Source organism: Sarcophilus harrisii, chromosome 1, assembly GCF_902635505.1.
Source record: "Sarcophilus harrisii chromosome 1, mSarHar1.11, whole genome shotgun sequence".
NCBI lineage: Eukaryota > Metazoa > Chordata > Mammalia > Dasyuromorphia > Dasyuridae > Sarcophilus > Sarcophilus harrisii.
The window spans coordinates 173,115,556-173,126,226 of record NC_045426.1 but is presented as its reverse complement, the minus strand read 5'-3'; the positions used below and the strand labels follow the sequence as shown (position 1 = coordinate 173,126,226).

The window sequence follows — 10,671 nt, the reverse complement described above, 5'->3', positions numbered from 1 at the left end:
CTATTTTCCCAATCATTTTTCCTATTTTCCAATTTTCCCAATAATTTTTCCAATTTTCCCAATAATTTTCCCAATTTTTTCCAATAATTTTTCCTATTTTCCCAATAATTTTTCCTATTTTCCAATTTTCCCAATAATTTTTCCAATTTTTTCCAATAATTTTTCCTATTTTCCAATTTTCCCAATCATTTTTCCTATTTTCCAATTTTCCCAATAATTTTTCCAATTTTTTCCAATCATTTTTCTTATTTTCCCAATCATTTTTTCTATTTTCCAATTTTCCCAATAATTTTTCCAATTTTCCCAATAATTTTCCCAATTTTTCCAATAATTTTTCCTATTTTCCCAATCATTTTTCCTATTTTCCAATTTTCCCAATAATTTTTCCTATTTTCCCAATAATTTTTCCAATTTTTTCCAATCATTTTTCCTATTTTCCAATTTTCCCAATCATTTTTCCTATTTTCCAATTTTCCCAATAATTTTTCCAATTTTCCCAATAATTTTTCCAATTTTTTCCAATCATTTTTCTTATTTTCCCAATCATTTTTTCTATTTTCCAATTTTCCCAATAATTTTTCCAATTTTCCCAATAATTTTCCCAATTTTTCCAATAATTTTTCCTATTTTTCCAATCATTTTTCCTATTTTCCAATTTTCCCAATAATTTTTCCAATTTTCCCAATAATTTTCCAATTTTTTCCAATCATTTTTCCTATTTTCCAATTTTCCCAATCATTTTCCTAATTTTTCCAATAATTTTTCCTATTTTTCCAATCATTTTTCCTATTTTCCAATTTTCCCAATAATTTTTCCAATTTTCCCAATAATTTTTCCAATTTTTTCCAATCATTTTTCCTATTTTCCAATTTTCCCAATCATTTTTCCTATTTTCCAATAATTTTCCCAATCATTTTTCCTGTTTTCCAATAATTTTTCCAATTTTTTCCAATACTTTTTCCTATTTTCCAAGAGGTCTCCTTGGAATCCAGCAACTTTTCTCTAAAATTCTCCCCGTTGTAAAAGTTCGATCATTCCGTTCATCCGCCCATCCGTTCCTTTATTTTCCCATGGAACGAGGACGCTTAGCTCGCCGTGCGGCGGCGGGGATTTGCGAGTCCTGCACCGAAGTCGGGAGCGGAGGGTAACACAAAACACAGGATTGGCTCATTCAGTGGGCGCCGCGGGAGGGCGAGCGGACGCCACACTGCAAAGGGGGGAGGGGAGAATGAGAACGTGAAGATAGTTTGAGGGGGAATGGGGTCAAAAGAAAGTTTTCGAACAATGGGAAGGCCAAGAAATATGTGTAGGCTATGGGGAAAGAAGCCGATTTCACCGACCGAATCATCCTTCGCCCAAGCACAATAGACCCGAAGTTGGTCCTTTAACTATTCTTCTGCGTATTTTATTATTCGGCAGTCCTTGTAGCCACGTGGTGCCTACTTCCGCCAGGTTCCAGCTGGGCTTCAGAAACTGGCAGACCCTGTATTGCGCGCATGCGCTATCGGCGTAGGGTCTTCTTAGCGTGCCCGTCAGCTTATGGGAGTTGTAGTTTCTTTTCTGCTTCTCTGCGCTTTAGAAATTAATTTTATTATCGTTTTAGTAAAAAGACTCGGATTCTGGCTCCCAAAAGTAAATCCATCGACCGTCTTCCCAAACAACTACGACGTGATTTTTGTCAGGCTCGGCGCAGACAGCCCTAAGGAGGGTCCTGATTGAGCTCGCAGGCGAAGGGGATTGTGGGCGCTTCCTTCCTTCCTTCCTTCTCTCTTTGCTCTCTGCTCTGACGGCGGCAACATGGGTAAGCACCGGAGCTAAGGGACCCGAGCGGTCGGGGTAGGGGTCGCGAGCTTGCGGGACGGGGTCTCTAAGAACATAGGAATGGGCCCGCCGAGGTGCGAGGGGAAGCGGGGGAAAGAGTTACTGGCGTCCGTGGCACGTGGCGGGAGGCTGGGGTAGGAGCGGAGGCCGGGGCCGGGTGCCCGTGGCTGCTGCAGGCCCGGGGCCTCGATCTTGGGAAAGGGTGCGTGAGCTCGGCGCCCCCGAAAGATTGTTATCTGCCAGCAAAATCCTTACTAACCTTTGGCTTTCTTAAATTGGACCTTTACTTTAGCCTTTAATGGCTTTTAGACCCAACCGGTAACTCATCCTGGCCTATTTATAAACTTTTAGGAGGCAGAGCCACGGAGTAACTAACCAAGTATTTTTTTCTCCTAGTTGTGCCGGTTATTTTTTGTGAATCCCTCAAAAGCTCATGACGGCTTGTGCGTTTATAAAAAAGAGGAAAGTCGGCCTTTGCCCTAAATTTTTGGTTATTTGTCAAGGATTTGCCAATTATTGTGAACGAAAATTGAGTTTCCCCGTTGTTTTGGAAAAGATATGAGTAAAAGAATAAACGTTTATTAATCGGAAATTAAGTACTTATTACCAGAAATTGGGGCACAAGGAAAGGCAAAAACTAGACTCTGGTCTCTAGTGTGTCCTAAAGATGGGTTTTATAAATATTTAATGACAAAACTTACTCAGAGTAAATGGAAAGTAATAGCAGTTAAAGAATAGGAAAAACAAAAGTAATAGCAGTTAAAGAATAGGAAAAACAATGTAGATTTGAGTTGTAGTAACACCTTAAAGTAATTGGTTCCAACCCCTATATTTTACACCTGAGAGAAGTGAAGCTCCTGTTGGGTACAGAGAGGTTTAAAGATAGGGATTTGGAAATTTGGGACCAGAGACATCTAGTGAAGTGTAAACAAAAAGCATGCCGTGTTTCTCAAAATTTATATTGTTAACTTACAAAAAAATTGAGATTTTTTTTTTTTTAGATTAATTTAAAACTTGCAATATTCTTTTGTAGGTAAGTGCCGTGGTCTTCGTACAGCTAGAAAGCTCCGCAGCCACAGAAGAGATCAGAAGTGGCATGACAAGCAATACAAGAAAGCTCATTTGGGCACTGCCCTGAAGGCTAATCCTTTTGGTGGGGCATCCCATGCAAAAGGGATTGTCTTAGAAAAAGTGTAAGTGGGAGAAGATAGGTGCTTCTTTACAAATTTTAATTTATTAATTATTGTTTATTTTTTATATTATACATATATAATGTATATTATCTATATGGATTTTAATTTAATTAATTACGAATGACATATAAACAAGTTTGACAGTTGCATGAAATGGCCATGGAATTGGAAAGGTGTGGAATTAATATCTTCCTGTAACACATAGTAGTCCTTTGACTTGAGATAAATCACTTAACCTTAAGCACCCATTCTGTGCTAGGCACTATAATAAATTCAGGGGATACAAAGATGCTGTCTGATGGGGAAGAAAATAAGCAAACAAATGATGGGCAGAAGTTGAGAATTTTTTGCCTTGACTATTTTAGATAGTTGTGGAAATGAGATTTATATACTTGTAATCTGAGCCCTGTCAGAAACATCAGTGTTGTATTAATTTCATAGGAGGCTTTTTGGACTTGTAATTTCACAAGTGGTAAAAAGATTGAGATAGCATAGTGTCATCTGGACAATTCTTAAGACATTTTTAACTTATAGTGTTTTCTTCATATGCTTTCCTGCTTTGGGCTTAAATTCAAAATAAATAAAAGTTAAAAAAAAAAATTTCCACAATAAAAATAAGGGTTTTCAAAAGTAGTTGAATTCTAGCCACCTTATATTTGCGGTGATGAATTTTTAAATGTAAATGCCTTTGTCTAAAAAGAAACTACATGCATAATATTTTTATTGTGCATTTAGTTTTCAAGGGGATTTAATAAACTTTCATTGAAGTAAAAAGTTGTTTTGGTAACTCAGTTTCTGTGGTTTATTTTATTTTAGTGGTGTGGAAGCCAAGCAGCCCAATTCTGCCATCAGGAAGTGTGTGAGAGTCCAGCTGATTAAGAATGGCAAAAAAATCACTGCCTTTGTTCCTAATGATGGCTGCTTGAATTTTATTGAGGTATTTCTAGTGATTTCAATTTAATCCATTATAATTATTCCCATTTGACATTTTCTTCTTAATAAAAAGGAATAAGGCTAAAGAACACATTATCTTTGAGTCTGTTGTAAGTATGCAGGAAATAAGTTATGTTTTTCTTTTAGGAAAACGATGAAGTCTTGGTTGCTGGATTTGGTCGAAAAGGTCATGCTGTTGGTGACATTCCCGGAGTCCGCTTCAAGGTTGTAAAAGTTGCCAATGTTTCCCTTCTGGCCTTATACAAAGGCAAGAAGGAAAGACCAAGATCATAAAAATTGTATGATGTCTTTGTCATAGTAAAAAACATTTTCATGTAACAATGTGTGTGACTTTTTTTACCCATATAAGATGGTTCTTAAAAGTTGGAATATCTGAGCTGTGCCTGTCTTATAACTGTGAACAAAACTGTTTAATAGTTGGTAGTGGTTGAATGATGTGTACCGATCGCCAAACATTTAAGTATCTACTATGCTGGGTACAAATAAGATTGAAATAGTTTCTGCTTTCAAGCAGATTACATTCTGCTTGAAGATGATAGGAATCAAGCAGGCCAAATTTTTCCTTTCATTACTTTAAATTCCAAGTAGATATATCAAGCATTTGAACTGGATATTTTAATCTGCTTGCATCATGAGTACTAAGGAAGAATGCTTGAGTTAAAATATTTACTGGGTTCCGTTGAATGGAAATAAGCTTTTATTTCAAATGAGGATGGCAATTTAAATAGCAATACTTTAAAGACCAACATTGTCAATACTTGTATAAAAGAGGACTTAAGCTTGTCTGTGTATACCCACGTCAATATTTAGCCTGCCCAACACTTTTATGCTGGAGCTAAGATGGATTTGTCCCAGTTTTGTCATTTGTTTTGGATTGTGTAGGGACATGTGTCTAAATCTAAAATGATCTGTTATGTCAGTAACAGGCCAAGTACTGCAACATTTAGCCCCCTGAGTATACTTCCCAAGAAACTCAGAAACTGGCCATTACTGCTAAGAGGTTCATATTTGAGTGATTTGGATTGCAATTTCACATTCTATACAATTGATTAAGGAATAATATTTGTCTTAATTTTTTGTCTCGAGTTCCTTTCTCTGAAGGCAGTGGAGAGAAGGATAAGAATATATCCTGAAAGGAAATAGTGCAGTAACTTAGAATGGCTTTGGGAGACAGAGTAGTTATAATGAACTGGTTTTTACTGCTTTGTGACAGGCTAGGTTTTGGGGGGGTTTCAGTTTACTCATAAAATGGGATGTTTCGGTCCTCATTAATGGACCATGAAAAGCTTTCCCTTAGTATCTGCTTGAAAAATTAAATTTTGATGGTTTTTCACTTGCAAGGATCAAATGTGATAATGTAGGTGAGAGGTATATAATTTTGGTATTAAAAACAGTACTCAATTATTTGAAGCTGTTATCTTACCTACAGAGGCCTTCTCCATCTCAACTGAGTAACTTGCAAAGTCATAGCAAGCATCAGAGATGGGATTTGGGTCCAGTTGTTTGGGCTTCCTTTTCACTACCGTCTTGAATTCCAGGGACAGGCTCAGTCTGCTGCCAACTACCTGTCATCTTTTAAGACCGGTGCAAACACTGGGAAGCAACGCTCCTGAAAATTTGAGCCACATTTAAAATGTCTGATTTCAATGTCTTTGTACAATAATAAAAAGAATTGAGTGTGGTTTTCTAAATCACTGTGGCCTTATGGACAGCTTTGTGGCCCTGAGTTGCCGCCTTCCCTGGGTAGGTTTAAAATCATGAAAACTGCAGGAATCTCAACCTCTTAAAGCCTCAGTTTCCTCATCATTTACATCATCACTAATTACATTCCAGACTACTGAAAGAAAGTTAGTTTAATTGTTTAGTCATGTCCAATCCGTGATGCCAGTTGGGCCGCCGGAGCCTTAGGAATTAGGGTTGCTTGGATCGCATACCCAGCAATTGATGTTCGCTGACTCCAGGCCCAGCACTTAATCCTATGAGCTATCTAGTCTGACCCGTGGGGGCGTTTTTAATCAATGGTAATCCCTGCAAAAATCGTACGCGGGGATTCGAAGCATCGGCAAAAGAAACCAGACGCTAGGGAGAAGACTGGCCACGCCGAGCAGGAGGAGGTCCTTTCCTCTCGACGGGCCCGCTCCTGACTTGCCTGGTCCTTCCTGAAAATATGTATGGCTTTGGCGTTCAGGCGCTGCCTCGGTCAGCCTTGGGAGTGGGGAGCGTGGAGGGCCGGGGTCCTCCGCCCAGTTCGCGCTTTCTCCCTGACTAGCGCTTGCGTAGTTCATTCTTGCCGGGCGCTCACAGCGACGCGCTAGTGCTAAAATGGGTGAGCGCAGCAAGCCGGTAGCGGAGCAGGGTGAGAGTTTCGGCTTCGGGCTCCACCGCTCTGTGCCTCTTTTCAGGCAAGTGCCGCGGGCTCCGCACGGCCCGGAAGCTGCGCAGCCACCGGCGGGACCAGAAATGGCACGACAAGCAGTACAAGAAGGCCCACTTGGGCACGGCGCTCAAAGCCAACCCCTTCGGGGGCGCCTCGCACGCCAAGGGCATCGTCCTGGAAAAAGTGTGAGTGCGCGCCCCCGCCGAGTGGATCCCGTGTGCCGGCGTCCGTTCTGGGGGCGTTTGGGGGATGGGAAGTGAACCTGCTACTGCCAGTCCTTGGGGAGGCTTCCGGCCTCGGGGTCACCCAGTCTTGAGGATCACCGGCGGGGAGGGGAAGGCCGGAGGGCGCGCGTTCTTGTACAGAGTCCGGAAGAGGGGAGGGGGCGGCAACTAGACTGGAGGCTCCTGGTGGGAAGTGGCACGTCTAACTGAAGTTTGCTTCTTAATCCTAGAGGTAACGTGGAAGCCACAGGGGTTTATTGGGGGGAAGTTTGTTAGGGCTCCGTTAGGATTGGCTTCTGGCAGGGGTGTAGAGGATGAACTGATGAAGCTGAAGAGGGGAAATTGGGGATAGATCGGTGAGAAGGATTCGAACTAGGGTGGGCCAGGCTATATGAAAGCCATAGAAAGTGCTGGATTTGGCAGCAGACACCCTATTTTAGTCCCAGTTAGCCATTGAATATTTATTAAGCACTTCCCACGTGCCAGGTAAGTGCTAAAGACAGCAAGAAACATCCGACCGCCTGCTCCCAAGGGGCTTACAATCTAATGGGAGAGAAATGTGACTCTTGTCTCTTCTCTCCCCCCCTCACACCCTCCCCCCCTTGTGTGTGTAAATACGGATGCATATATAGATGTATATGTGGAAATAATAAAGGGAAGCCACTGGAATTAAGAGGGATTAGAAAAGGTTTCTTGGGATTTTAGCTGGGACTTGAAGGAAGCTAGAGGTGGGGATGAGAAGGAAGAGCATCCCAGGCAGCTAGGAGAGCCAGAGGAAATATGTCAGTCCTCTTTCTATTCCTGCTCTGCTCTAGCTACTCTTTTTTTTCCTCCAAGAGGTAAGAGACTTGCCTGCCTGAAGCCACATAATAAGCAAGTGACAGAATCTGGATTCAGAACTGGATCTTCTAACTCCTGAATTCTGCTTTTAGTTGACTCCTAATTGGTCCTCATGCTCCTAGACACTACCAAAAGAGGAGTCTTCAAAAGCATAGGTCTAACCATATCTAATCATTGCTTCAAAACCTTCATTGGCTTCTTTTCTGCTTCTAAATAAATAAATAGACATTTTACAGGTGACATCTCCAGTGGAGCACCAACTTCTTAATATTTGGTCCCATAAGAAAAACCCCTGCTTTCATTTCTCCATGCTCTTCCTGCTTCTTATCCTTGCCTAATCCTGTCCCCTCATGATTCACTCCCTCCTTCCCCCCCCCCCCCCCCCCCCCCCCCCCCCCCCCCCCCCCCCCCCCCGCAAAGTTCCCTGGACTCTTGCACTTTAAATTTTACTAGTGCTTTTTACTAAGTATGATTTAGAGTTGAGAGGGCCCTTAGATCCTCCAGTACAACTAAATCTTTTTATATTTAAAGAAAGAGGTCTAAGGAGGTTTACAAATTTATTCACAGGTAATAAGTGAGTCAGGATCAGAACCCACACATCTCTGAACTCAAATACAGTGCTCTTTCCATTCCTTCATGTTACATGGCTTTTTGTACTTGTTTTTGTTTTATATATTCCCCCTTGCCCCCACTACACCTTAAACTTCTTGAAGGCAGTGGTAGAGAAGGTGCTTTGTGACTGAAACAAGGGGGAAATTTTATTCAGTGCTGCCTTGATCACTTACTGACTTTTGGAAAAATAATCAGTAAAAACTAAGTGAATATTTAAGAAACACTAATGAGAAATGGCTCAGGAATCATTTTCAGCATTCTGGCTGGGAACCTTTGTGATTGTCATGTCATTTCATGTCTTCATTTTGCTGATGAGGAAACGGAGACCCCCAAAAGGATGAAGCCTTGAGGGATTTGTCCAGGATTCTCTGGGCAGTGGCTGAGCAGGGGTTACTCCTATACATTTTCACTATTTTTTTTTTCCCCAGAGGCAATTGGGATTAAGTGATTTGCCCAGGGTTGCACAGCTAAGAAGTGTTAAGTGTCTGAGGTCGGATTTGAACTCAGGTTCTCCTGACTTCAGGGCTGGTGCTCTATCCACTGCGCCACCTAGCTGCCCTGTATTGTAATCTTCAAAATAGAGAATATTTAAGGGTCTGTTTAAGCAGGTAGTGAATAAGCTTTTTGTGTTTTGGGGAAGCAATTTGGTACTCCGTTTCTGAGAGTGTTTTTTTGTTTGTTTGTTTTTTTAATTTTGAAATGCTATTCTTTAATTGGAATTGGACAGGTTGGTGCAGTGGAAGAAGTATTGGATTTGGGTTTAGAGGGCCTGGGTTTGAACCTTAGCTCTTCTACCTGACAAGTTAACTTCTCTGGGACTCAGTTTCCTTATCTGGAAATAGCTTTTTGTGATGACTGTGTTAGCAGCCTGGATACCTTAGAATGAGCCGGTGTCAGGATAGTCTTTATTAGTCTTTAGGGGTAGGATTGAATTGGATGGAAGTAGAATCTCCCCAACCTTCTTCATATCCTGCCCAGAGAGTGACCCTGGCTAGTCTTATTCCACCCCCTAGTTCCTCCTACAATTCTCCGTATACACCAATTATCGAGCCAGCACAGGATAATGGAAGGGCCATTCCCCAAGCACATGCCCATAGAGTATTGTCCAATCGGTAATTAGCCCTAAGTGCTTGAACCCACCTCTGTGCAACAACTCAAAAGTTTCCTCTCTCTACAGCTTTTGACTATATGAACTATAAGGGCCTTTCTAACGATTTTATGTCGAGTTTGCAATTTAAAAGTAACAACAAAGCATTATAATCTCTTCCATTAGCACCTAAGCTTACTTTCGCTTTGTGGGGTAACAGTGGGGTGAGTATAATGAGGACAGTGATGGGCGTAGGATTCTGAGTCCAATTACTTCCTTGTTTACAGTGTGAAAAGAAGCATTCTATAAACCATAAAGTACTATGTGAGTGTGAATTATTTTCTAATTAAGGAACTATACTATGGAGGGGGGGGGGGGGGGGGCAACTAGATGGTGTAGTGGATAAAGCATCTGACCTGGAGTCAGGAGAACCTGAGTTCAAAGGCCTCAGACATTTAACACTTTACTAACTGTGTGATCCTGGACAAATCATTGAACCCTAACTAACTGCCTAACCAAAAAGAAGAAAGTATACTAATGTGTTAGATTTTTAGCAACAAAGGTTGAAACAGGATTTCAGGTGAATCCTTTAATATCCAGAGTACCTCATTCTTAGAAATATGGTTAATTGAGACTTTGTTCCTTTAAGAAGTTGGAAGGAAAGTTTCAAATTAATGAATTTTTTAAACACAATTAATTTCAGGGGTGTGGAGGCTAAGCAGCCAAATTCTGCCATCAGGAAATGTGTGAGAGTCCAGCTGATCAAGAATGGCAAGAAAATCACAGCCTTTGTTCCAAACGATGGCTGTTTAAACTTTATTGAGGTAATTGATTTTTTTACACAAACAGTAAATTTAGTGGGTAGTTGTTGGGGAAGCTGGTCCTTTTACTTTCTTTTAGACGACATTTTGAATTTGTAATCATGAAAAATACTTAATCTCTAGAAGAGTTACTCTTTTACAAAATTAATTATTAAAAAAAATTATATACCTACTATTATAGGTAATGGTCTGCCCCAAATGACCATTAATGTTTAATAAAAATTGTTAATTATTTTTATATTGTTTATTACATACTGATGTAAACTGGTTTAAAACTATTCAAATTAAATCATTTGGTTTTTGGTGTTTATTTGAAACAAAGATACGGGAAACCTCAATAATGAGTATGCATGCTTTTCTTCTGACTAAAAAAACTTTCTTAGAAAAGTTGGTAATATTTCTTTAATTGATAGCATAGCTGAATTAAAACATTTGTGATCTAATAGATATACAAATTTTAACTTGCATTCTTGTATATGATTTCTTATTTTTTATTACAGGAAAATGATGAAGTATTAGTGGCTGGTTTTGGCTGAAAGGGCCATGCTGTGAGTGATATTCCTGGAGTTCGCTTCAAAGTTGTAAAAGTAGCCAGTGTTTCTCTTCTAGCTTTGTACAAAGGCAAAAAGGAGAGACCAAGATCATAAAGTGATTCTTACAATAAAGTTTTTCTTCATTTAAAGAATGTCTGACAACTCTAAGATACCACTACACACCTGTCAGATTGGCTAAGATGACAGGA

General features: G+C 40.2%; 2 protein-coding genes across 2 annotated transcripts; both read left to right on the top strand.

Annotated features, from left to right (window-relative positions):
* The first annotated feature begins 1,700 nt into the window (after window positions 1-1,700).
* Window positions 1,701-4,286, top strand: LOC100915652 (40S ribosomal protein S23). Its single transcript, XM_003759873.4, has 4 exons — window positions 1,701-1,801; window positions 2,855-3,014; window positions 3,831-3,951; window positions 4,095-4,286. The coding sequence occupies exons 1-4, from the start codon at window positions 1,798-1,800 to the stop codon at window positions 4,239-4,241; spliced, it is 432 nt and encodes a 143-aa protein (XP_003759921.1). The 5' UTR covers window positions 1,701-1,797; the 3' UTR covers window positions 4,242-4,286.
* Window positions 4,287-6,135: 1,849 nt separating this feature from the next.
* On the top strand, window positions 6,136-10,671 carry LOC100918522 (40S ribosomal protein S23-like). Its single transcript, XM_012541394.3, is given in 4 exon segments — window positions 6,136-6,218; window positions 6,321-6,530; window positions 9,812-9,932; window positions 10,430-10,671. Coding segments are annotated over 4 exon segments (561 nt in total). The 3' UTR covers window positions 10,577-10,671.